The sequence below is a fragment of the Mesoplodon bidens genome (genome assembly GCF_964165515.1).
Source record: "Mesoplodon bidens genome assembly, chromosome: 2".
NCBI classification, from domain to species: Eukaryota; Metazoa; Chordata; class Mammalia; order Artiodactyla; family Ziphiidae; genus Mesoplodon; species Mesoplodon bidens.
In genome coordinates this window covers 171,714,048-171,742,031 of record NC_138177.1, presented here as the reverse complement: position 1 = coordinate 171,742,031, position 27,984 = coordinate 171,714,048, and the positions used below count along the sequence as shown (strand labels likewise).

The 27,984-nt window shown below is 40.9% G+C and overlaps 1 protein-coding gene across 4 annotated transcripts; it reads left to right on the top strand.

Annotated features, from left to right (window-relative positions):
* The first annotated feature begins 136 nt into the window (after window positions 1–136).
* Window positions 137–27,738, top strand: OTUD3 (OTU deubiquitinase 3). 4 transcript variants are annotated; one of them, XM_081214635.1, is made up of 8 exons: window positions 137–466; window positions 7,081–7,229; window positions 12,200–12,312; window positions 15,897–16,019; window positions 21,170–21,301; window positions 21,853–21,949; window positions 23,292–23,476; window positions 24,482–27,738. In XM_081214635.1, the coding sequence occupies exons 1-8, from the start codon at window positions 246–248 to the stop codon at window positions 24,656–24,658; spliced, it is 1,197 nt and encodes a 398-aa protein (XP_081070761.1). In that variant the 5' UTR covers window positions 137–245; the 3' UTR covers window positions 24,659–27,738. The 4 variants fall into 4 exon arrangements, with proteins under 4 accessions (XP_081070761.1, XP_081070763.1, XP_081070762.1 ...); XM_081214637.1 differs by having other exon boundaries at window positions 356–452; XM_081214636.1 differs by lacking the exon at window positions 137–466 and adding an exon at window positions 486–889.
* The last annotated feature ends 246 nt before the right edge of the window (window positions 27,739–27,984 follow it).

The window sequence follows — 27,984 nt, the reverse complement described above, 5'->3', positions numbered from 1 at the left end:
CTAGCTCTCCCAGGCGAGCTCTCTATGGCGCCTGTCAGCCTAGCCGGGCGGAGGGGCGGGGTTCCATCACATGACCTGGGTCCCCTGCGCCGGCGCAGGCGGGGTGGCAGTGTAGCCGTTGCCGGGCTCCGTAGCCGTTGCCGGGCTCGGTAGCCTGCGCCGCTTCGCCTCCTGGGCACTTGAGGCGGCCGCCCGGCGGTCCTGCGGCTCTCCCTCCTGCCGCTGCGGGCCGCGGGGCCAAGGCCATGTCCCGGAAGCAGGCGGCGAAGAGCCGGCCGGGCAGCGGCAGCCGGAAAGCCGAGGCTGAGCGCAAGCGGGACGAGCGGGCGGCGCGTCGGGCCCTGGCCAAGGAGCGGCGGAACCGGCCGGAGCCCGGCGGCGGCGGCGGCTGCGAGGAGGAGTTCGTCAGCTTCGCCAATCAGCTGCAGGCCCTGGGGCTGAAGCTGCGGGAGGTGCCGGGGGACGGGTGAGGCGGGCCCGGGAGCGCGGGGGGCGGCGCCGGGGGACCCGCCGGGCTTGGCGACCGTCGCCGGTTCTCGCCCATCCATTCATCGGGCGGCCCCGAGCGCCAGCTGCGAGCCAGCCGTTTCTTAATGCAGGGGGTCCGGCGGCGAGCGAGGCGGCCAGGCCCCTCCCCTCGAGACGCTCGAGTAATCCCCCAGTTGCCCTAATCGTGGCAAAGGCTTCAAGCAAACTGTAAAGGGGTCCTGAGAGAGAATACTGGAGCAGGTCTCCTTTAGATCGGTGCTCAGGAAGGCCCCCCTGGAAGGTGACATTTAAGCTGAGACCTGAACGAATGAGATGGAGCCAGTCAGCCGAAGAGCAGGACCGCACGGAGAGCGGTCGTAATGACCATCAGACGAATAGAAAGAGGCGTAAGCCCCACTTGGTATAACGCTTGGCCTCCTTTGAGTCCTTACTGTCGGATATTGCCCTCCTTTTACGCTTGGGAAATTAGGTCTGTGAGGGCCTGTTGTTTACTGAGCTGAAGGCAGCTTCTCTAATTCTTACTTATATGGGCTTCAGTTTCTCTGTAAGCAATGGCGCTTACTCAAGTTTGCTTGGGGTTTAGACTGGAATCTGTGTACAGCTTTTTTAGGGAACACGGGATAAACGGGGTGGGAGGGAGGGAATGGGCGAAGGGAAGGAAAAATGGCCTCAGGAAGGGGCATATGGATCCAGGAGCATGGAGGGAAGAAGAAAAAGGGTAGGGGAGAGGGCAGGAGATCAGTTAGCATCCCCATTGCAGGGGTAGGTAAAAGCGAGTCTGGATGCCAGAGTGTGGCACTCTTGAAGAGATAGTATTAATAACAGCCTGGTTGTTTTTGTTCCTTCATTTGGGCATTTTTGTTGAATGAATGAACGAATGATAAAAATATAGAGGGAGGCCAACTAGACCCTCAGCAGGGCCCCTCAAAGAGGCATTTTCTTAGTGGAGTCGCTACAGTTTAAAGCTTGCTTTGCTGGGTCTTGCCTTTAGCCTAGTACCTTGATTTTTGTCAAATATAGTTAATAAATATTCAGGGCCTTATTTATCCTAAGCAAACTCACAAGCACAAGACATTGCTCTATAAACCGAAATACCAGTTGAGTACTTTACGGTGGGATTGGGCTGGGGTCTGCTTCTTCCTTGCAAATGACTGGTTTGCTTGTGTCTGCTGTACTGGGCATGGGCTTCCCACTGGCAGTGTATCCAGGAAACTGAAGTACTCAACAGAAGATTGCTTATGAGCAGGAATTGCAGCACAGAGATGCTGGGAACACATTGATGACTAAGATAATGTCCAAGCTTAGAAAGAGAGAGACATAACAGCAGGTCTCAAACATTTTGGTCTTAGGATCCCTTTACACTCTTAAAAATTACTGAGAACTCCAAAGAGCTTTTGTTTATGTCGGTTATAGGTATCAATATTTACTATATTAGAAAGTAAAATAAAAATTAAAAACATAATACACAAACACACATTATATTAACTTTCAGAGTGATAACATCGAATATCATATATCAGGTAGCCTCTGGAAAACTCCACGGTACACTTGTGAGAGAATGAGAGTGAAAAAGATAAATAACATCTTAGTTTTGGACTCATGGATACCCTGAAAGGTTCTCAGAGATACCCTCCCTTCCCAAACTGGGCCACACTTTAAGAATGGATGATATAAATAATTAAAATGCAAGTTGATATATTCTTAACAGTGACCGATTATAGTGGTACTATTGAGAAGGAAGTTGCCAACACTCCCAGAAGTGGTCAGGGAAACCTTGTTCATTCATCAAATGTTCATCAAAACCTACCGTGTGCTAGATGCCTTTCAGAAGAGGTCGTACTCAGACTGGGTCATGAAGGACCAATAAAAATCCAATAAAAATATGCCAAGAGACCATTCCAGGCTGAGGAGTAATATATGTAAAGGCACAGGAGCACATTATTTTTGAGACATCTGCAAGTTGTTTAGGATGACAGGAGTATAGGGTACAAGGGTAGAAGTCAGTGGCAGTGAGGCTAGACAGAGGCCAGCTTGACTGCAACGCTCATGTCTCTCACTTCTGACGTCCCTATTCTTTGGACAATGTTAGATAGATAAAATGATAATGATAATTTCTCCTTTGGGGGCTCCATGAAGCTAACCCCTTTCTGTTCACAAATTCTTCCCATGGGTGCCATGGACTGTTCAGCTCTCTTTAGTATTGTGGTACTTTTGGATATGGTGATGACAGGCTTTATCACTGTGCAGTGGATGGTGCTTCCTGTGTATGTTACAAGTTAGTGGGCATCAACAGATTCTTTTATTTGTTAACATTATTGAGTACTCTTGGTGAAATATAAAGTTATGGTAATAAAAAAATAGTTGACAATCTCCACTCTTCTGTCTTTCCATTCTGGTCTGATTACAATATTGAGTAGCCTGAGATAGCATCTCACACTATATAGGCGTATTCATTGTTGGCAGTATGGTACTTGTAGCATTCTGGAACCTTCGGGTACTTGGGAAGACATTAGCTGGTGTTCTCTAAGGTAGCCTTTACGTGAAACGAATCAAGGTAGCATAGATTAATCAGGGAGCTACTTATGGATTTTTGTAATGCATCATGGCACGCCTTCATATTTGTTGTGTTATCTGGAGGGTGGACATAAATTGGATTCAGTTTCAAAACAAGAAATATTTTAACCTTGGTGTTGTCCTTAAAAACATGATTGGATGTAGCATGAAAAGAATCGCTAATTGGATTAGGCAGTACAATATTAACATGTCTCTGAACTATATCCAGTCATATCTTCCTAAATGTAGCCTCAAAGTACATTGCTAATTCGTAGTGTTCCAATATTAAAGCATTAAAGAATCACTAATTTTAGCCATTTGTCTCTGTCTCAGGTTGTTTTATTTTGAAAGTTTTACCTTATTTTTATAATCATAGGATCTTAGTGCTAGAAGGGCATTCACACTTTGTCATCTTGTCTGATTATCCATTAGTACCTGCATCACCTGTACAGCAGCCTCATCTTTTATGTCTGGCTCAGTGGTTTTCAACCTTGGTGGCACAATAGAATCACTTGGGGAACTTTGGAAGAAATACGGCGCCTGGGCACTCCCTTAGATCAGCCACACCAGAATCTCAGGCAGTGGGGCCTGGTTAGGGATAAGTTTTAAAAATGTCCACATGTGATTCTAATGTGCAGTATAATTGAGAACTGCTGATTTAGAGTCTAGATCCTAGACTAGTGTTTCTCAAACTTTAACATACAACAGAATCACCTGGAGGGCTAATTAAACCCTCAGAGGGAAGAGATTGCTAGGTTCCCAACCCCAGAGTGTCTGACTCAGTAGGGCTGGGGTTGGGCTAGGGGGCTCAGAATTTTCATTTTGAACAAGTTCTCAGGTGATGCTGATGTTGCTAGTCAGGGGTCACACTTTGAGAATCAGTGATTGAGACCAGCACTTCCTGATACAAATAAAATGGGAACCACATATGTACAATAATTAAACATTTTTCTGTTAGCCACATTAAAAAGGTAAAATGAAACAAGTTTTTAAAATAATGTTCAAAAGTGTAAGTCTTTTACAATTACAGCACACGTCAATTTGTATTAACCACATTTCAAGTGCTTAGTAATCACCTGTGGTTGGTGGTAACCATATTGTAGGCAATTCCTGAGGCTTGTCAATAGAAATGTACAAAATCCTTAGTCTGTGCAGTCTGTCTCTATAGACCTCAAATAAAATTACCTTTTATTTGTCAAAATCTATGTCTCTGTAGCTTCCTTGTTTTAGTTTAGTTTTATTGTACAAGGATAACATCCCTTTCACCATGACGAATAGTTGGAGGCAGCTATTATGTCCCCCTGAGCTTTCTTTAGGCTAGAAGTCACTTGTTTATGTTCTTCATATTATTTAGTTTAAAGCCACATCAACTCATCTGAACCTATCTTAAAATGTAGTAACTAGAATCATATACAGTACTTTAGCTGGGGTCTGACCTCAAAGAACAGAAGAAAATCTGACCCCCTCTCCCCCGACTTTTCTGCATACTTACTGCCATTACTGCAGCCTAAGAGCCCATTCATTTTTTTTTTAATGTCTAACATTTCAGTATTGTCTCATGCTAAATTACTGACCACCCAAAACCCTTAATTAATGTAATTGGTTATTTTTGTGAACTCAAATGCAAGACTTTACATATATCCCTATAGTGCAGTGGTTCTGAAGTGGGCATGATTTTTCCCCCAAAGGAACATTTGACAATGGCTGGAGATATTTTTGGCTGTTACAACTGGCGGGAACGTGGTAGTAGTGGTGTTACTGGCATCTAGTGGGTAGAGGCCAGGGATGCTCCTAAACATCTTCCAGTGCACAGGACAAAGGATTATTCCAGAATGTCAACAGTGTGTGGGGGCGGAGAGAAGCCCTGCTGTAGTGTATTGGCTGAGGGTGTGGACTCAGGAAACAGCTGGGATCTCCTAGAGGCCCTTTGGGCACGGGCTGCACTGTTCTCATGAGGATCGTGAGTGCTCTTGCTGGGCTCCCTAAGGGAACCTAGGTTGTTTTGTAGAGTTTGTTCACATTTCATGTGCTACTATCTTGTAACTCTGTCAGAAAAGGAAGTGATTTGTCTATCTTGATTTTTCATTTTGACTACTTGTTTTTAGTGAGCTCAAGGAAAGTTTGGTAAATATAGAAAAGTATATCAAACTAAGTTTAACAAATAATCCTAATTCCACTCCCCAGGGATAACTGTTAACATTTTGGTGCCTGGGATTGAATCCTGGGTCCACCACCTACTGATTTTGTGACCTTGGGCAAGTTACCTTAGGGGGATAGTAATAGTGCCCATCTCATAGAGTTGTAAGGACTAAACACATTTAATACATATAAAGTGTTTGGAACAGTCCCTGGCACATTGTAAGAGCTGTTTAAGTGATGGTTTCAGTGCTTTTTCTTTGCATACATTTGTATGTGTTTCTACATCTGTGTATATAGTATACAGATGAACATGCTTGCACTCATGCAGTATATACAGTTTGATACCTACTTTTTTGGCTTATGTGGAGAACATTTGCCTCTGTTGCTGAAAGTTCATGGAACGCATGTTATTTTCCGTAGAACACCATGAATTTTGAGATATCAAATGTAAAGCAACTAAATATGTAATTTCGCACCAAATCATGCCTTCTTTTAAACTGGATTCAAGAATAAACTAGTGGTGGCAGATGTTAAAGTTTTAAGAAAAGTTTGAGAGAGCAGCTTAAAAAGAAAAGTTTGAGAGAGAAGCTTAAAATTGAGAACATCTTATCCATTAGCTTACTTTATTCCTGTGGTTGGAAAAAGACTGCCATTGTTAGATTTTAGCAACAGACCCCTCATTCTAGTGTATAGAACTGTTATGTTCCAGTCCCTTCTAGAATGTTGCCCCAGATTGATGCAGGGTTTCTTGGATTCTAGTTTGTAGAATCTGTTCTCTAAATTCTCCCCTTCACCCCACCAAAACAAACAAAAATATATATCTCCTTATATGTTTGAGGAGATTCCTACCTCTCTATAACTTGCTGTTGAAAACTCACTTTCCTGAGTTGAAAAACAGAAAACCTCCGTCACCTATACATTTAGGTTTGAAGTCCTTCCAGAAGTGTGATGAGTTTATATTTTGGAATTAGAATATCGTAGGTTTTCATTTGGAAGAGTAAACAGTTTGGTGTGAAAGTGGACAACTGTTTGGCTTCGGAATGGCTGTTTCCTTAGTTTTGAAGATACCAGATTGTGTTTGTCTTGTTTCAGTCTCTGTGTATCTGGGCTCTGTGTTTGTGGTATAGTTTGGAATTTTAGAAGCCTTTAAGGAGTTTGAAAGTAAAGATAACTCTTACAATTTATTACCAGCATTTTAATTTTAGAAACAAAACAGAAAGAAAACTTGGAGAGTTTTCATTTGGCAGGAATAAGAACAGCATTGTGGCTCCTTGGGTGAGAGGTGATGAGCCCAGGAGGGAGAGTGTCCTTGAACTATGCCTGTGTGTTGTCCAGGTGCTCTTCTTCCCACAGCTTTCCCCACTGTGTCCTTAGGACTCAAACAGGATGTTCAGTTCAGTTGTTTCTACTGGGAGCTTGACAAATTGCTATCTTTTTGGTACTTGTTAGGTGAATAGCTGAGCAGCCATAGTGAAAGGGTTTCAGAAAAGAGGCAGTAGATGTGATTTATTATTTTGGAAGGGGATCTGGGAGTCATAGCCCTTAGGTGTGGAATGGCCTGTAGTGTCTGGACCCTGTCTTCAGGTGGTTAGTGTATCCCCAAACTTCACTTGTTGAATCAGCGAAGGTACAGAGAAGTTCAGTATCTCTCCTGAGTCAGCCAGCTGGTAAGTGGGGAATAGGATTCTTATTTGATGCCTCTCAAAAAGGTAATGTGATTGAATATCTTCCCTAGTGCTCTCCCGTCTGGTATCTGGGAGGAACCTGGACGGTCAGAGTTGAGGCTTTATCTCTTTTCTGTGTGAAAGATTTCCATGGATGGCCTAGCATGAAGCATCATTGTTGTAGATGAACTAAGTTCATTTTTAAAAGGTCTTGACCAGCATTTTGTTTTGATAGCAATTGCCTATTCAGAGCTCTTGGTGATCAGTTGGAGGGACACTCACGAAATCACCTCAAGCACCGACAAGAGACAGTGGACTACATGATAAAGCAGCGAGAAGATTTTGAACCCTTTGTAGAAGATGACATTCCTTTTGAGAAACATGGTAGGTTCACCGTGGGACACTGGATCCTCCACGAGTAATGCATTGGGTAATTAAATCCATCAGCATTGATTACATAAATTATGGCATTCATTTATTCAACAAGTATTTATTTGTCTGCTCCATAATAGGCAGCATGCTAGGCAGTTGGGAATCATTAGGTTTAGATGTAGATGCCATTAATAAAAATGATGATGTTGGGAATTCCCTGGTGGTCCAACGGTTAGGGCTCCATGCTTTCACTGCCGAGGGTGCGGGTTCGATCCCTGGTTGGGGAACTAAGATCCCCCAAGCTGTGTGGTGTGGCCCCAGTAACAAATAAATAAATAAGTAAAGTCTGAAAAAGAAAATGTTGATGTTAATTAACCTGAAAAGCTATTCGTGACTTCTTATTTAGTGGTGGGGAGGGAGGGGGGAAGCAGGTTATAAACTAGTGTGTATAGATTGATCCTATTTTTAAAAGGTGTATGCACACAGAAGTCTGGAAAGATACTAACATTTTATGGTTAATTCCTGGCTCCGTTTATTTTTCAGAAACCACTCACTCTTTCAACAACTTTTGTTAAGGGGAGATAATAATAGGACCTAATTTATAGGGGTTTTTGGTAAAGGTTAAATTAGTTAATACAATTAAAATAAGTTCTTAATAAGTGTCAGCCATCTGGGGATGATGGGACTATGAGTATTTAAATTATCTTCTGTAGATTTTTCTGACTTTTAAATCATCATGCATTACTTTTATAATCAGAAAAATCAATAAAGTCATTTAAATTTTTCCCCCCAAACCCAAACACAACCTGGTTTCTTTGAGGCAAGTCAGTTAGTGACTTAAATTAGTTCCTTAATAGGCTCAAAGCTAGTAAGAAAATACTAGCTTTTAAGCTTTGATTTTTGACAGATATTTAGTGAGAATCTGCTGTGCTGGGTGCTGATATATTTATGTTTTACAAATAACATTTTCATTACAGGTCTCACAGTCTTGTCTGTCTCTTATCAGGAAAGAGAATCATTCTGCGTTTTAGAGCGCAAACTCTGGGAACCATGTCAGGAGAGGATGGGGAGAGAGACTGAGAAGGGAGATGAGTTAGAGAGCTCTGCACGTTGGCCAGATGAAAGCATAAGAGTGTCTCCATCAAGGCAGCTACTGGAGATGATGAGTGGCGTCCAGACTGGGACACAGTTTGGCAGTATAATTGACAGGACTGGGGAGGTGATGGGGGGAGGGGAGGGGTGGGGGAGACAAAGGAGATTCTGAAGTTTCTGCCTGGGGAAAGACCAAGTTGCTGTACTGTGAATAAGCTAGAGGGCAGCAGGAGGAAGACATTTGGGAGGGAAGCTATCTGTGATCCCAAAGCCTTTCTCTTTCCTCACTGGGAAAGAACTCATTCATTAGGCACAAGCAGCAGAAGAGAAACAGTAGCAAAACTCCTAGCGATTAGTTTATTCTAGTCATAGTCACGGAGTTCTGATGGTCCTCTTCCTGGATCACTTTTTGTTTAGCAGACACCAGTTCATCAGATGGTCAGCAGTTTACAAATTAAATGTGGGTATATGGAGCAAGTTTGGGCGTTTAATGCCATATAAAATGAGTTGTGTCATTGATCCAATTAAAATATTTTAGGTGAAGAGAGTTTTTAGTTTGTGACTTGAAATTCCACTTTGAACATCTTCAGTGGTGTTCATGTGGTAGATTTGGGGTATGGCAGGACCCTAGGCGTATGGTGGGAAGGTGTTTTCGTGAAATGTTGCTGTGCATGCCTGATGGTTGGTTGGTGCTTTATAAGAGTTTGAGTATCATAGAAGTGGGAAGTGACTCTGACTGCCATAGCAGAAGGGAAAAGAAACCTAGAAGTCTGCACATTCTACTTGTGTGTCAGTTGAAGACTAGACTTGTTACATTTATCACTCTTATAGTTATGTTTTTAATGTCTACCTTGTTATACTGTGAGATTCTTGAGGGCAGGGACCGTGTCTTTTCCCCACTGTGGCAATGGCTGGCACGTGGTAGGCACTCATATTTGTTGACTGAATCATTGAATGGCTCACTTAACTCTTCAGGACCTGGTTACCCTTGCATCTGGCTGTGTGTTTAGGATTCTTTCTTTCCTTTAGACCGTGGCTTTGGAGAATCGGCATCATCTTTTCCCTAGCTAAACAGATACCCAGATCAGAAACCTGAATGTTCTAAATGGCTTCTCTCCCTCCCTCCTCATACCCAGTCATTCATTAAGTCTTGTCACTTTTACCTCAGTGTTTTTTTTCTCATTCTACTGTCTCATAGAATCAGGCCTCTTTGGCCATTTGCCTAGATTTCTTCAATACTCTTTGCCTCCTGACCCCTTCAGTTTGTTTTCCACATTGCAGCCAGAGTGGTGATCTAAATGGACATTGAATAGGTCTTCCCCTGTCTAACACCTGTTGGCAGCTCCCCGTTGACCTCAGGATAGGACCAACTCTTTAGCCCTATATGATCTGTGATTTTCTTCTTTCCCTACCCTCTTCTCTTGTCATTTCCCAGTATATTTTCTTGCTTCCCCACCCTGCCATCTCAGCATTCTGAGTCCCTGCCAATACTGTGTAGTCCACAAGCTCATCATGCTCTCTTTCTCACTTCTGCTTGGAACCTCATCCATTCCTCTTCTGTCTGTCTTTTACCTGCCCTTTGGGAAGCAGCATAGTTGTCTCAGCTGAGAAGCTTATCTGGTACACCTTACCTCCCTTCCCCACTGGTCAGACTGGCTTATGTTCCCCACCTGGAGTTAGCCAACCTGCAAGGTTTAAGGACACAGTCTTACACAAGACTTCCCTGACTTCTGACACCAGCTGCAAGTTTGTGGTTTCCCAGAACCACTCTCAGGTTTGATAATTTGCTAGAAAGACTCAGAGAACTCACTGAAGGCTGTTACACTCACAGTTGTAGTGTGTTACCAGGAAAGAATACAGATCAAAATTAGCCAGATGGTAGAATCTGGGAAGGTTACACATTATACAAAGAATATTGGCAACCAGGGACCCTCACCCAAACTTCAGTGTCCAGAATTTTTATTAGGGCTTCATTATGTAGATGTTATTGATTGATTGCCTAAGTGGTTCAACTCAGTCTCCAGCTCCCTAGTCCCCCAAGGTCTTTCTAATATCACATGGCCAGAGAGGTCCACCATGAGTCGCCTCATGCATAAACTTAGCATCAGCTGTCAGCTGAGGCTGAGGGGCCTACCGTGAATAACAAAGACACCCCTATCGCTTGGGAAATCCCAAGGGTTTAGGGGTTCTCTCCCAGGAGCAGGGGGTAAAGGCCAGAACTCTCTTTGGGTAAGGCCCCGTTCTTTACTACATGTTTCTTTCTTAAAGCACCTACACATCAGCAGTGTCCATTTTCTTGTTGTTTGTTCCCCACTGGTTATAAACTCCTTGAGGTCAAACTGTGACAGGCTGTATAATGGAGTGGCCAGGAGCCAAGGTCTTGGAGTCAGGATGCCTGGGGTGAAGCTCAGCTCGGGCTCGTGACCTTGGACACAGTTGCAAACTACTCTGTGCCTTGGTTTCCTCATCTATAAGATAGTGTACATGATAATACCTTTTTTCAGGAGATTGTTTTGAGGATTAAAAGTGATTTGTGAGTTAGTGGGAATGTAAATTGTTACAGCCACTATGGAGAACAGTATGGAGGTTCCTTAAAAAACTAAAAATAGGGCTTCCCTTGTGGCGCAGTGGTTGAGAATCCGCCTGCCGACGCAGGGGACACGGGTTTGTGCCCCGGTCTGGGAAGATCCCACATGCCGCGGAGCGGCTGGGCCCGTGGGCCATGGCCGCTGAGCCTGCGCGTCCGGAGCCTGTGCTCCACAACGGGAGAGGCCACAGCAGTGAGAGGCCCGCGTACCGCAAAAAAAACAAAAAACAAAAAACTAAAAATAGAACTACCATACGACCCAACAGTCCCACTACTGGGCATATACCCTGAGGAAACCATAATTCAAAAAGAGTCATGTACCACAGTGTTCATTGCAGCTCTATTTACAATAGCCAGGACATGGAAGCCACATAAGTGTCCATCGACAGATGAATGGATAAAGAAGATGTGGCACATATATACAGTGGAATATTACTCAGCCATAAAAAGAAACGAAATTGAGTTATTTGTAGTGAGGTGGATGGACCTAGAGTCTGTCATACAGAGTGAAGTAAGTTGGAAAGAGAAAAACAAAAGCCGTATGCTAACACATATGTATGGAATCTAAAAAAAAATGTCATGAAGAACCTAGGGGCAAGATGGGAATAAAGACACAGACCTACTAGAGAATGGACTTGAGGACATGGGGAGTGGGAAGGGTAAGCTGGGAAAAAGTGAGAGAGTGGTAGTGTATAAAGGAACATATATACACTACCAAATGTAAAATAGATATCTAGTGGGAAGCAGTTGCATAGCACAGGGAGATCAGCTCTGTGCTTTGTGACCACCTAGGGAGGGTGGGAGGGAGGGAGACGCAAGAGGGAAGAGATGTGGGAACATATGTATATGTATAACTGAAACTAACACACCATTGTAGAGCAATTATACTCCAATAAAAACGTGAAAAAAAGTGATTTGTGAGAAGAAATTAATAAAATCTGAAAGAATATGAGACGTGAGTAAGCGGTGCTTGACACATAATAAGCATCATTACTGCAAACTGTTATGGTTATTGTCACATTTCCAATGTCTCTTATAGAGTTAGGCATTTAGGAAGCATTCAGAAAATATCTATTGAAGGAGTGAATAAATGAATCCTTTCTTTATGAGTGATTGGTACCCTTCTGAGTAGCAGTCTATGTACTATTTAACCAGCTTCAATTCGTAGACTGACAAAGCTAATGGACTTTTTCAGGTATGTTCACCGTTTCTCATTATTTAGAACTAAATTATACCAAAGCATGTTTGCATTTGGATTTTTCTGTGGTAAAGACTTCATTTTTCTTTCTCTCTTTCCATGCAGTGGCCAGTTTGGCAAAGCCTGGAACATTCGCTGGCAATGATGCAATTGTAGCCTTCGCAAGAAATCATCAATTGAATGTGGTGATTCATCAACTTAATGCCCCTTTGTGGCAGGTAGGTCACCTATTCAGGAATTTATGTTAAGCTCTTGTTTATAAATTAGCTTTGGGGATGTCCTCAGATGATGGTACTTGACTTATGATATTGAACTATGCAGGGTAACTTGGACTGTGAGCCTAACCCAAGATGGGAAGCTTGTGGTGGCTTGGAATTAAACCCTGCATTACAAATGGAGTCTGAAGTATAATTCAAAAACCTTTAAAATGCCAGAAATGTTACTCAGCAGTCAGTTAATTGGGTAGTTTGGGGTGGAGAGCCTCCTGTGGAAATAGCTTAGATAATTTTGTAAAAATATCTCAATGAGAATTTAAAGGATTTGCATACATATTCTAGTTTGAAATATACCTGTTCCATGTATATGTTTTTGTTTTTTAGATGGAGGAAAACAAAGACCAAATTCACTATAATAGCTGTTGCTAAAAAGAATTTCTGAACAACAAAATTTGTTTCATGGCCTAGGGTGTCAAGCTCTATTTCTGTGCCCTGCCCGGCTATACATAGCGGTTCCAATGGTTTTTCTACAGCAAGTAAGATTTTACAACAAATGTTGCGTTTGTGCTGTGGGATGGCAGAGCACGCTGCTGCTGAGTCGCTTAGGCCTTCCTTCCCCTCCTTTACCTTTGGTATTCTATTCTAAAGTACCCTAGTCTCCCAAACAGTCCATCAAACCAAACATTCTGGAGTACGGAAGGTCAGAGGTCGGGGTGAAACTGTACACAGACTACCACCCGTTGCTCGTCCTCCTTGCACTCAGAGCGCTTTTCACTTTGTGGCTCAGCTCCTGGAGGCTGGTCAGGTGATTCCTATCAGTCTTCCTCTCTCCCCTGCTCCACTACTCCCCCATTTCTAACTTTGTTTTTTTAATTAGAAAGTAAAACATAATGATTATAGAACAATTTCAAAATTCAGAAAAGCCCATTGAAGGCAAATAAAAAAAGGCAAATAAAAATCACTAGGAGTCATCATACTCTCCCAGAGATAATGACTATTAACACTTTAGTATGTATCCCTGTTATTCACACACACTCTTAACTATCAAATCATTCATGTATGACTGGGAAGAGACTGTCACAATGTCACACGTTTTAAGCAAGTCTACACACACATAGACACATCCGTACGTGTATGTATACACACACTGTGTATCCCTACATATTATATTATTATCAAGGCAACAATGGCCTTTTTTCCTCCTTGGTTTCCTGTATCACCTGCATATATATTTCTTTGTAAGTTGCTTATTCCTTTGCTTAGCCTTTGCTCATTAAAAATAAAGTCATTTATAGAGATATAATTTACATGTAGCAAAATTCACCATTCTCTGGTGTATAGTTCTATGTGTTTTGACAAACATAGTCATGTAAATACCACCACTATCAATATACAGTATATTTCCACCACCCCAAAAAGTTACCTCCTGCCCCTTTGCAGTCACTGGTCCCCTCCCCCCACTCCCAGATTCTTGTAACCACTAATCTGATTTGTCTCTTACAGTTTTTGCCTTTGCAGAATGTCATATAGATGGCAATATATAGCTTTTTGTGTCTGGCATAATGTCCTTTTAACAAAAATTACACTACAGCAAAATAAATTAGATACTCCATGGGTTGGTAAGGACTTTACGTTACAGGGATACAGTGAGCAGGATGGGAAACAATATCTGTACGTGCTGTTCTTTGGGGTAGTGTTGTCACGTGTACTGACACCGGGGAGAGCTATCGTGTTTTTCGTGAGCCTCTCTCTTTCTAAGGATGTCTTTGAGCCAAGAAGACTGGTTACCTCTCTCGTTGTCCCAGTTTTTTGTCTTGAAATCTTTACTGCTTAGCAGAAGTCATCAAAATCATTGGAATATACAGCATAATGATCCTCTTCTTGAAGGAATATACCCAGGGCCAGCTCAGTAACTGTAGGTTGCCTCTTCCTCCTTTGATAACCGTTTTTAAAGTTTCTTAATTATCTAAGTAGTTGTGGAAGATAATTCTGCATAACTAGATTTGTTTTTCAAATACGTTTATTTCTGTAGAGTCCTCTCGCTAAACATTCAGAGGATATGTTTTAAAAATAAATACATTTCCTGTATACTGGAATTGTCTACTAGGTTTTCCCCATCTCTCCCCACCCCAGTGAAGCACCTTATAAAATTTGAGAATCGAAACTGAATTGGTTGCTACTGTCATGGGTAAGAGCTCTTACATTAATAATGAGGAGGTTTATACTCACAACGTACATTTTTTTTTCTGGCTACAAATGAAATATATGCTTCTGTAAACAATATAGACACGTGTGACTTAGAAAATGAAAGTCCTCTGTGATCTCCCTCTCCATGAGCATCACAATTTGGTGACTGTTCCTCAAGTTATTTTTTCTTATTCATAATGCATATATAGTGTTATTATTATTTAAATATATAAGTGCTTTAGGGATTATGTCATTCAGAGATTCTGATCAACTAATTTCCTTTCCAGTAGTCTTCCTGGGAGATGAATGGTGCTCTCTCTATTTTGCATGTGTCAAAACCATACCCTCTGCCCTTTGAGACCTAGATATTCTACCTGGAGAAAACTTGGCTCGATTCTGACTTCTAAACCTGTGTAGTTCCTGTTTGTTCCATGGTTTTGCTGTGCTTTTAGACCACAGATATTGTTTAAATTAATAATAGTATCTTACTGCCTGTGACTTTCAGCAAAAACAAGAAGGAGGTGCTGATATTTTGGGTAACAAGTAGACAGTTACTGGGCTTTCTAAAGGACAGATTCAGAATTACTGTAGAGTTTCTGAGGAGTTGGTGGTTTGGGGGGGATGCCCAGGCTCCACTTCGGGGCGTCTGTATTGCATGACTCCAGGGAGCACCATTCTGGTTGGATTGTGCTGCAGGGGCACCAGTCACACAAAACACCTTGTGAGTAGTGCTTCCAGGTCGTGCAGTGCAGTAGTACTGCCTGACTGTGTACAATTTTATTTTGAAATTGATACAAATGGGATGTTTTGAGTTTGTTGTTAATGTTTCTCAGTATGTGTTTGATGAAAAATGCTATTTTTGTTTTAAGAACAGTGTGGATTTACTGTGAAGCTAGTGAAGCATAAGTGTCAGGTCCTTCCTTTTTATGGGCCCCCCTTCAAGGTCTTGGGAGGAGTCCTAGCAATTTTATACATGTACTTTTATATTCTTTTTCTCAAAGAGGGTCCCACATCGTTGGAGTTTCAAGCCCAACAAAGCTGCATCTGCCCCTGGGCCTTCCCTCTTGGAAGGGACCTGTGCATTTGAGGGGCTGAGAGGTACTAACACTCCTGAAACTGAAGCTTACTTAACTTCATGGTAAATCTGCCCCTGGTTTTTGAATATGCATTTTTGTATGGATTTCCATCCATATAGTTGCATATTAAAGCACAATGAATCATATATACATGAGCGGAAGAAAGATAATTCAAAAATTGCTTAGGACGTATCGCAGTCATATTCCCAATTCCTTCTATATAGAGCCTGTTGACTGGGCTTCCTGGGCAAGCAGGTGGCGTTTCTCTTCTGAAGTGGACACTGTGCAGATCCGCGCTGGCATCTCCCCTTCCTTTGCCCGCAGATTCGTGGTACGGATAAGAGCAACGTGCAGGAGTTACACATCGCGTACCGGTACGGAGAGCACTATGACAGCGTTCGGAGGGTCAATGACAACTCAGAAGCGCCTGCACACCTCCAGACTGATGTGAGTGAAGCCTCCGTTTTCTTCTCTGTTCTCAGCCCTGCAGGAACCAGGTCAAGAGCTGTGTGCCCTGGAGCTAAAAACCAGTGATGTTTTAATAGAAAGTTGCCTTTAAGAATCTCTGGGCTTGGGGCTTCCCTGGTGGCGCAGTGGTTGAAAGTCCGCCTGCCGATGCAGGGGACATGGGTTCGTGCCCTGGTCTGGGAAGATCCCACATGCCGCGGAGCGGCTGGGCCCGTGAGCCATGGCCGCTGAGCCTGCGCGTCCGGAGCCTGTGCTCCGCAATGGGAGAGGCCACAACAGTGAGAGGCCTGCATACCTGCCCCTCCCCCAAAAAAAGAATCTCTGGGCTTGATTTTTTTTTTTAATTTTGTTAGTTCAGGTGAGAGCAGCAGATAAAATTATTGTTCTTTTGCTTTCCCTAACAGCTGACGGCTATGATTGCATGAATATAATTTATATAAACATTTAAAATAACTTGTATGTTTTAAAATTAATCCATGCTTTGTATCTAAAATTCGGAAACTATAGAAAAAGTAAAGAAGAAAATACAAAATGCACAGAATCAACAATTTTTGTTATTGTTTTCGTATTTGTATAGCTTTGTTTCCTGCTTTTTTGCCATTAACATTATTTCACAAGCCTTTCCTCACATTATTAGACACTTTCTTTGTAATTAAAAAAATAAAGTAAAAGTCACTCTCCCACCCTTGTTTACCTCCCTGGATGCAACCAATGTTATTAGCATATCATAAAATTACCTAGAGATATTTTACATATCAAGCAAATATGTGAGTATGTGCATGTATTTCACTTTTGCTGGAGTACATTCTTCCTATCCACAATTGTAGCATCCTCTATATACTGTTCTGCACCATGCTTTTCGAGTGGAACATATCTCGGAGTTTAATTCATAGCAGTACATAAGGAACTTCCTAAATCTTTTTAAATGGTTCCATAGCATTCTAGCGTATGGATGCATTATAATGTGCTTGAATAGTCCCTTTGATGGACTTTTAGATGGCTTTCAAACTTTGCTTTTACAAACAACATGCAGTGCCTTACATGTATATCTTTTCACACATGTGCGAGTGTATTTGTGGAATAAATTCCTAGAAGGTTCTTACTACATCAGAGGACGTGTGCATTTATAATTTTGGTAGCTATTGCCAAGTTGCCCTCTGTAGAAGTCTTAATCAGTTTACACTCCCACTTGCAATATGTGTCTCTTCTGCACCTTTGCCAGCACAGTGTGTTATCAAGTTTTTAAATCTCTGTCACTGTTCGGGAAAAAATAGTTTTCTTAACATAGTTTTAATTTGTATTTTTCTTATTAATGAGCTTATGCATCTTTTCTTGTGTTTAAAACCTACTTTTGTACTTTTTTGTGTGAACTGTATTCATGTTTTTTGTCCATTTTTTTCCTGTTCAGTTTTCTTAATGATTTTTAGGAGATCATTATGTATTAGGGAAATTAGCCTCTATTTGTGGTATGAGTCGCAAATTTTTCACAGTCTGTCATTTGTCTTTTTATTCTTTCCCATATTGTCTTTGCTCTGAAGGAATTTTAAATTTTTATGTGGCTAAATTTATCAAGTTTTCAAGACAACATATAAATGTCTTCTGGGTTTTGGATCATGATTAGGAAGCTCTTCCCACTCTGAGGTTAAAAAGAATTCTCCCATAGTTTACTTTAGTCCTTCTGTACTTTCATTTTTTAAAAGAAATTAGATCTTGTCTCTATTTGGGATTTATATTGATATACAGGTGTGAGGTATGGATCCAACTTTATATTTTTCCTTGTGGTTACCTAGTTGAACCCAAACTGTTTATTAATTACATGTCTTTTGTCCACTGATTTAAAATGCCGCTTTTTTCATATAATAAATTCCCATATGTAGTTGGGTCTATTTCTAGACATTGGTTCTATTCCACTGGTTTTACTCTCCATATGTTAATGTGTTCATTGTTTTAGTTAAGAAATAGTGTATTTTAAAATCTAGTAGAACTCTTTGCTCATTGTTACTTTCCTTTTTTTTTTGATTTCCTGTATATTCTTGCTTTTTTTGTTTTATATATGAGTGTTAGAATATGTTTGTCTAGTTAAAAAGAAGTCCTGTTGATAATTTGCTTTTATTGGATCTCATTAAATTAATAGATTAACAAGCAAAAATTGACATCTTTATGATGTTGAATCTTCCTAGCCAGAAACCTGATAAGCTTTTTATTTGTTTCGTTGACTTTCTGGCAATCTGAGGGAGCACTTTTTTCATATAGCTCTTCCCCATTTTTTACTGAGTTATTCTTAGATGTTTTATGTTTTCTGTTCCTGTTGTTAGGAAAGGATCTTTTTCCCCTTTATATTTGTATGTATGAGATTTGTTAACAAAATGTTAATTATGTACATACCCAGCTATGCTACAGAATTTTCTTACTTTTTAATTGAGGTAAAATTCACATAACAGAAAATTCACCATTTTAAAGTATATGATTCAGCGGCACTGAAAACACCTATAAAGCTGTGTAACCACTTCCTCCATCCAGTTCCAAAACATTTTCATCACCGCAAAGAAAACTTGGTGCCCATTAAGCAGTCATTCCCCATTCCTTTTCTATCCCAGCCACCACCAGGCTACTTTCTGTCTCTATGGACTTACTTATCCTGGACATTTCTTATAAATGGAGTCACACACTATGTGACTTTTTGTGTCTGGCTTTCCTTAGCATAATGTTTTCAAGGTTCATCCATGTCATAGCACTTATCAGTACTTCACTCTTTTCAAGGTTGAATAATATTCCATTGTATGATATACCACATTTTGTTTATCCTTTCATCTGTTGACGGGCATTTGGGTTGTTTCTACTCTTTGGCTGTTGTGAATAGTGCTGCTGTGAATATGTGTGTATAGTATTTGTTTGAGTACCTGTTCTCAACCTTCTGAATATACAGTTGACCTGTGAACAACACAGGGGTCAGGGGTGCCAATTATGTGCAGTTGAAAATCCGAGCATAACTTATAGTTGACTCTCTGTATCTGAGCTTCCGTATCTGCAGTTCTGCATCTTTGGATTCGACCAATCGTGAATTGTGTAGTACTGTAGTATTTACTACTGAAAAAAATCTGTATAAGTGGAACGTGTAGCCCAAATCCGCCAACTGTATATCTAGGAGTGAAATTGCTGGATCATATGGTAATTCTATCTTTAACTTTTTGAGAAACTGCCACACTGTTTTCCACAGTGCGTAGCCGCACCATTTTACATTCCCACCAGCAGCGTATCGAGGGATCTGCTTTCTCCACGTCCTCACCAGCACTTGTTATTTTTATTTCTTTTTAAAAGATACATGTACTTTAAAAGATTAGTGTATACATGTCAATCCCAATCTCCCAATTCATCCCACCACCTGCCCCCCCCGCGATGCTTTCCCCCCTTGGTGTCCATACGTTTATTCTCTACATCTGTGTCTATTTCTGCCTTGCAAACTGGTTCACCTGTACCATTTTTCTAGACTCCACATATATGTGTTAATATACTGTATTTGTTTTTCTGACTTACTTCACTCTGTATGACAGTCTTTAGGTCCATCCATGTCTCTACAAATGACCCAATTTCGTTCTTTTTTATGGCTGAGTAATATTCCATTGTATATATGTGCCACGTCTTCTTTATCCATTCATCTGTTGATGGGCAGTTAAGTTGCTTCCATGACCTGGCTATTGTAAATAGTGCTGCAGTGCACATTGGGGTGCCTGTGTCTTTTTGAATTATGGTTTTCTCTGGGTACCTGCCCAGTAGTGGGATTGCTGGGTCATATGGTAATTCTATTTTTAGTTTTTTAAGGAACCTCCATACTGTTTACCATAGTGGCTTTATCAATTTACATTCCTTATAAACATAGGATTTTCCAGAATTCTTTTTGTTTGGAGTAGTTTTTTTGTTGATTCTCTCTCTTTCTCTTTTTTTTTTTAAGGTATAGAATTATATTATCTGCAGATAGCGATAACTTTTCTTCTTCCTTTTCAGTTCTATACTTCTAATTTTTCTTTTTTTTGGGGGGGGTGCTAATTGCATTGCTGTTACCTCCAAGACACGGTTAAATAATCATGGTGGTGGTGAAAATCCTTGTTGTGTACCTTACTTGAATGGGAATGAAGCATTATTCTGTGGATTTACCGTGGTTATTTAACCATACTCACACTATGAAACCTTTAGGTGTTTCCAGTTATTCGCCACTCTTAGTGGCACTGTGAGGAGCGCTTTAACAAAAACCCTTTCTATAGTTGACATTATTTCCTTTGGATGAATTTCAAAGACTTGCTACACATAGCCAAATGGTTAGGGTAAATTTTTAGAATAGATTGCTTTTTATTAACATTCTAAGGAATAGACTGACATTGCTGGAGTCCACTTACACTTTTACATGCAAAAAGTAGAAATATCTTTGCTCATTTCCTATCTCCCTGCATTAATAGCAAGCAGGGGGAGAAAGTGATTGGGAGCCACAGAGGGATGATTTTAGCTTTTCTGAAATGGGTTTAGGTTGTAAAGGCCTGTGGATACCAAGTGAGTGGCTCTTCAAGTTTTTAGAATTTGACAGGTACCCTTGAGTGTGGTGGTAGCACGTGAGGTTAAATGAGTCACGCTCACCTGTGATAATCTGGTTGGGACAGGAGCTCCAGCACGTTGCAGCTTGCTGATGATCAAATAGGGCCTAGGGAACCAGATGAGAGTTGTATGTGTGTTTCTTCACGATGAGTTGTCCTGATGAAAAAGCTCATTGGTGCTAGTGTAGAGGATCGATTGTGTTACTAAGCTCCCAGCTCTGGAAACCAGCTGAGACAGATATGTGCTGTCTGAGTCGGCAGTCATTGCCAAAATGTTGGTCTGTAGAAGCTGTAGGCGCTCTAATGCCATTTTTACTGAACAGTTTATCCCATATCTTGGGCCTTTCTTTTTAATACTTCAGTTGTGGCCTGGAATCTCAGTGTCTGGATAAAATTTATCCTAGTGATTGCTATTCCTTTAAGACTGTCGCTGGAATCTTTTCGCATATATTTAAATGTTTTTGAGATTAGAGGGTCTTCCTGTATTGCAGATTCTGAACATAGTTTGCTAGAGTTCATGATTATTACTCTTTCTGTGAACTTTAGTTTCAGATGCTTCATCAGGATGAATCGAATAAAAGAGAGAAGATCAAAACAAAGGGAGTTGACTTTGAAGATGACCTGAGAGATGAAGTAGAAGATGCTGTCCAGAAAGTTTGCAATGCAACTGGATGTTCAGTTAGTATTTGTCATGCAGTAACAGTGGTTTATAGACAGGCATTGCTGTGCCTAGTTTATCTGCTAGTTTTGTGGCATCACTCTAGCATGCTAACACCTGATGGGCCAAAATAGGCCCATAATATTTGTAGTTTAATTAGCTTATGTGATACAGTTTAATGAGAGATGTTCATTCATTTCTCTTTTGTTTGCTAGACTTTATCCAATACTGTTCAAAATCCTAAGGAAGTATGTGGGTTTATTATTTTCTGACTAGTGCAGTTTTATAAGAATGCATTTTATTAAATGGTTATTTCAGGTGATTAACCTTACTGAAAATTAAGACATTTTCTAAATGGAAGGTCTGAAACCTTGCCTCAATGACATCCTTTTGTTTATTTTTAGAATAGGTTGTTTTTATTAACATTCTAAGGAATAGACTGCACATTGCTTGAGTCCACTTACACTTTTACATGCTAAAAGTTTATAAAATTGTTTGTCAGATTATTGATGTAGAGATAGGTAGAAAAGTATACCCAGAGTCTTGATGTGTTCCTTTGTTTCTTTCATAGGATTTTAATTTGATAGTCCAGAACCTGGAAGCTGAAAATTATAATATTGAATCTGCAATAATTGCCATGCTCCAGATGAACCAGGGGAAAAGAAATAGTAAGTCCATGATTGATATTTATAAGGTTTCAAAATGATTATGTTGGTGATTTTCCAAATACTTATTTTTAATCAAGTGACAGGTAATAATTATATTGTTATTTATTCATTCAGCAGCTTTGTATATGCAGGTGTTTTTTTAGTAGGTGCCAGCCCTGTGTCAGGGAGAGTATAGTCTGGGGTGGGGAGGGGCTTGGTGGAGAGAGATAAGTAAATTGGTTTAATAAGACATAATGAAGTGTGGGTACAGGCTGCTAGGGGAATGCATGAAAAGGCCACCTAGCTCAGTTTTGGAGGAATGGAAAATGTCAGGGAAGACTTTAGCCTTTTATTTTTTATTTTATTTTATTTTTTTTACAACTTTATTGGAGTATAATTGCTTCACAATGGTGTGTTAGTTTCTGCTTTATAACAAAGTGAATCAGTTATACATATACATCTGTTCCCATATCCCGTCCCGACTTTAGCCTTTTAGAAATAAGATCCCGTTATAATACCAAAATGATCATTGAAATGGAATGGAGAGAAAAATTATTTTTCTAATGGAAATATTTAAATTACTGGCATCTGTCAACTGGTGATAATTCAGAATTTCTTTTTGCTTGAACTGAGTTTAATTCTGTGATTCAGAGGAAGGAAAAAAGATGTTAACATCGAACTGTTTTCTCAAGTTATTTATTTAAAATGATTTCAATATTTATTGCCAGACATTATGTGCCACACACTGTTCCTGGCATTATAGTTTTCTGATTGGGTATTTTATTATCCTCCTTACATATTTGCTATGCCTTCTTAGAAAGCTGTAAGTAACTTGGTCTTTGTGATTTTAAAATAACGCTATGCAGTGTCTGTGCTGTCCCATATGGTATGTACTTGACATGTGGCTAAGCGAGGCTGACTGAGGAACTAAGTTTAAAATTCTTTTTAACTTTATTTAATTTTAATTTAAATAGCTACGTGTGGCCCGTAGCTACTGTATTGGAGAGCACAGCTTTAGAGCTTGTTTCCTTTCTGGTTTTTGGATACAAATGAAAGATTTCCCCCTAAAAATTCATGTTAAAAAGTGGTTTAATCTAACAAAACAAAGCACTCAGCTGGTAGGAAGCTGATGATAAGACTGGTGGTCAACAGGTTATTTAAAATTTATCTTCCGATTTTTACCAATTATTTTTTCCTTATGTTCCCCACTGTATTGACTTGATACTAGAATTTTGCCTCAAGGAAACTTGCTCTCCAGATGCCAGTGATTTAGGGACCCGGGTAATTTTGGAGTCATTTAATAATAATCGCATTGTGTAACTACCTTAGGTTTTCAATATAACAAAATATCTTTCTTTGGAAGATGCAGAGGAGAACCTTGAGCCCAGTGGCCGAGTGCTGAAGCAGTGTGACCCTTTATGGGAGGAGGGTGGCAGTGGCACCAGAATCTTTGGAAATCAGGGCTTAAATGAAGGCAGAACTGAAAACGATAAGTCTCGGGCCAGCCCTAGTGAAGAAAACAAGGCAAATAAAAATCACCTCCCAAAGGTAGGAAAGATGGGGCTGCAAGGGCAAATGGTGGGCTGCTGTAATTCGGTGGCGTGGAGGGAACTTGGAGCTCAATTTAGTGTGTGATTTTCTCTTGATCTATGAAAGTGGTTATTGTAGGAAATACGGGGAGTGCATGAGGGTCTATCATGAAGTGGAAGGAAGACCTCACTTGTCCTGCCTGGACTTTGCAGTGATGGCTAGAAGGAAGTATACCCTGAATTCATACTCATACACGCGGATCAGCTCCATTTCCCGCCTAACATTACTGCGTGCGTGGGTGCTTTCCATGCTAACCCATGTGATTGAATCCCAGTTTTTGTAAATACCATCACCTTTCAGTGAACATCTTTGTGTATAAGTCTTAGTATTTTGCATTATTTGCTTGGCTAGAATCCCAGAAGAGGAATTAACAGGTTAAAGGGCATGGATATTTGAATCTTTTTAAGGTCTTTTGGTAAATTGTCAAATGCTTCCCCAAAGGGTTGTACTGCTCCCTTCCCAACCCCACTCCCACAAGTAGTAATATGACACGATTAATTTTACTGAATTTGGAACTTATCGTAAAGACTTTCACCAGGAAATTCTGAGCTCAAAATGCAACCTAATGTAAAAGGTCACAGGCAGAGGCTAAGATGTGATAAGCTTCTGAGGATTTTGTTAGGATCCCCTGGGGCAATAAATTATGTGCAGGAAGGTATCCTGTGGCATGTTGGAGTGTTACCTCCTGCTGGACTAGGGTTAATGTTCCTTTAGGTCATTTTGAATTGGTTTATGAGGAGAATGGAATTGATTTTGTTTGCTAGCGCAGCAAGAGGGTATAAATTTAAATGTAAATTTGAGCAGTAATGGGAAATAAATCATTTTTGGTCTGTTAGGTGGGTTTTCTCTGTTCCTGTTGAAAGGCAGTCTGTGCCCTTTGCATCTGTCAGCCCTGCATTTCCCGTCCACTGGTGCAGGCTGTGTCCCCGTGCAGGCGACTCAGGCGGCAGTCTTCTCTTTCAGGTCACAAACAAACAGAGGCGAGAACAGCAGCGACTAGAGAAGAAGAAACGACAGGAGGAGAGGCACCGTCACAAAGCCCTGGAGAGCAGGAGTAGCCACAGGGACAACAACAGAAGTGAAGCAGACGCGAGCACCCAGGTCACCTTGGTGAAGACCTTCGCGGCTCTCAACATCTGACTCTGGCCTCCTGGGAGTTGTGAGAAGGGAATGGAAAGCGGAGGGCCGTGTGCCAGGCTTTCCAGTGAGGCCATCCTTTTACAAAACGAAACTCAACCCACAGAATCACACACTGAGTTAGTTTCCTTCAAGCTGCCTCCTTTTTTTGTTCACAGTTTTGTCAGTCATGTGTCTTATTTAATGAAAGTGCAGTGAAGCCATTCATGTTCCATAATTAAAATATCGACTTTTAGGGGTGGATAGTTAGGTCAAAAAAAACTTTTTAAGCGTGGTTTTATTTGCCCTGCAAATCAGAGTTCAGTGACGCTGGGATCTTTCCTTAACACTCGGGGTTTCACTGTAATTGTTCGTGAAGTAGTTTAGATTAATTGCTAGAAATTCAGAATGACAAGTTTCCTTTGTTTCTCTTTCATTTTCAAACAGACATTCATATGCAGGATAGTTTATAAATGATGTCCAACTCAGGTACATGTTTAGAATTAACTTTCTTCTAATGCAAGTTAATCAGAAAATAATTCAGGAAGTGTTTTCCCAAAGTAATAGGATGTGAAGGTTGTGGCCTGTAGTCAGGGTGGAAATTAAACAGCTACGTTTCTCTTCTTCCTGATTCTGATGCTCAGATGGGATGCAGGTGCTGTTGGTTCGTTTGCCCTCAAGCCATATGATAAATAGGCCAGACTGTTAATTAGGCCTGGGCTTTGCTGGAAAATCTGTAGTGTTGCTGAGTAGTTGGTACTTGTGTCTTGACAACGAGAAGACAGTGTATCATCAGTGCTTATGGTACAGTTCTGGGATTCTGATAGCGTGGAGCGCAGAAGCCATAGTTATAAAGGCAGAAGTCAAGAGGGTCCTGAGTTTTTGCTCAGGAAGAAGTCTGAAGAGGTAATTGATTTGGGGTGGGGGGTTGGGGGTGTCTGGAAGAATTTCTGAGGCTTTTCATGTTCACATTTTAAGTAAGTAACTGTCTTTTCTTCCTTACTATTCTGGATTTAGAAAGTTGCCTTCAGAGAAATAAAAGGTAACTTGACCCATTGCTGAATTTTCTTAGTATTGTGAAAATGAAATCCCATAAAATGCTGCACTCAACTTCTTTTTAGTTAAGCCCTGTTTGGGGATGTTGCTGTTCAAAACACTCTCCAGCACCCTCCAGAAGTTGTCAGTGACTTAGATTAGACTAGCAGGACATAGAACTTACTTTGGCTGAGGCCTTCAGATGACTCCACAGTGCTGAAATAGATTTGGGCGGTGGAGAGATTTCATTCCTCAGACCGAATTAGGTGGATGTGAACTTTAAAACTGGAATGTATGAAGCGGCCAATCTTGGACTGTCTTTGCCTTTTGGGGACCTAATATTTGGAGAAATAATATATGCTGAATCAAAAGGTAAATTATTAGTTACCTCCCCCATCTCAGATTTCAAAATTATCAGAGTTCCGAGGCAAAGAGAAAAGGTTTTGACACATATAGACATATCATTGTGTGGGCTGGCCTTGGATTCATTGGATTGTCTTTATCAGCAGGTGATTTGCTTTCTGTGGTTTTGGTGATGTATTTTAATTTTTTGTTTGTTTGACTTTGGTGACTTTTTGTGGTTGGAGCATCAGTGGTCTCTTGGAAGTGCTCCCAGAACATCCTGGTACAGTACATCGTAATATGTAGCAGATTTAGAAACTGCGCAGCATTTTCTCTTTGCACATTGCGGAGTCCTGAGTTAGAGCCTCTAGTACTCAGTCCAGACAAGTGAGGGGTCTCCGTTGTCTCACTGTCTCCAAGGGAGTGAGGTCCAGTGCTTTAGGATCTGTTCTCTTGGCTTTTACCTCTGGGCACGTTCCTGACTCTGGCTGAGCATTTCTGAGTGAGCACTCTTTCTTGTCTGTTTTGTACTGTGAGAGTACAAGAGACCAGATCCTCTCAGAAAGACTGATTGTGTACCAGAAATTCAGCGGACTTAGGAGTCAGAAATAGCTTAAGGGAGACCCATTGTCAGAAGTAGTAGGAGCGCTTTATTTACTTGGTTAACGAAGGTGGCCTTGGGCCCTATTGGGTTTTTGTTTTTTTCCTATTGGGTTTTAGAAGTTGCTAAAAAGTTGCTAAAGAATATTGGACACATTTATTTATAAATTACCTAATTCTGATAATAGGCTTCAGCATTTCTTGGGTAAAATAACAGTGGTTTTAAAAACTAATCAAATGGCTTCAGTAGTTTTCTTTTATTACCATTTCATAGTTTTCCAGTTATAATTGGTCTGTGTTTAGTATGTTAATTATTAGGAATGGGGAACATGTATCCAACTTTAGTGATAACTTCTAGCTAAGGGTTTAAATTTAGCCTTCACTGCCTCAGTCCCAGCAAAGTACGAGGTAGATGGAATCCATGTCGTACTTGGTTGCCTTGGTAGGCACTTGAGAACTACTTTATTGGCAGCCAGAATGGAGGCCCAGCATGTTTAGTCCTGGGATGACTGTGGTCAGTGACGGTTACCGGGTATAGTTACTCAGGTGCACTGCATAGTAGGAGGCGACTCTGTCTTAACCTCTGTGGCTGTTAGAGGTTTGTTATGTGGGATTGTCTCGGTAGCTTTGGTCAGGAGAAGGGGGATGAGGCTGTGGTCCATAGCTGCTTACTAGTCTTATAAACAGTATATAAAGGTTTTATGGATTTTAAAAAAAGATTTTTTAAAGGTCAAAATACGAAATAAAATTTTAGTAGCATCAGCTTTGTACTAGAGAGGTAGATGTATTGAAACAACATAGAATCACAACTTCTGAATTAATATAGTTGCCACCAGGAGATATTAGAGAATGTATATGTATATTTAATTTTTCAATAATAGGAACAAATGCTTTCAGGAGTGAAGTCTGGTTGAAGCATTGTGGCAGAAAAGAAGAATCTTAAGTGTTAGTTGAGCTTGTCTATAGTTTCTTTTATAAGCTCTGAAAACACTTCCCTACCTATTGTGATTCTGAGGGCTTGTGAAGTGGGAGCTCCGTTGTGGGGCAGCTAGAGTGGGCCTTGTGTAGGTCATTTCTCATGGTGCTGCCTGCTTCCCTGGGGAGCTTTGACGGTGCGAAATGATAGGGTCCTGGGGTGGGGGGAGGGCCATGCTGAGGGGGGAGAGCTGCTCCCATGTTAAATAGGTGGATATCAGATGGGCTTGGCATTGAACTGTGCTCATAGTGAGTCCCTGTCATCAGTGTGCAGTTCCTGTCATTCTGAGAAACTCTGGACTGCCTGGGTTTTATTGTGTCCACATAGAATGCTGTCAGTTTACCTCTGTGAGATGTTCAACTCGAATGTGCAGTCAGTTGAAGGAAACTTGGGTTCC

Coding starts and splice junctions, on each gene's coding strand:
- OTUD3 (XM_081214635.1), top strand. CDS start 246: ATGTCCCGGAAGCAGGCGGCGAAGAGCCGGCCGGGCAGCGGCAGCCGG. Junction 12,313..15,896: donor TTAATGCCCCTTTGTGGCAG/GTAGGTCACCTA, acceptor CTTTGCCCGCAG/ATTCGTGGTACGGATAAGAG. Junction 21,302..21,852: donor GCAATGCAACTGGATGTTCA/GTTAGTATTTGT, acceptor TTTCTTTCATAG/GATTTTAATTTGATAGTCCA.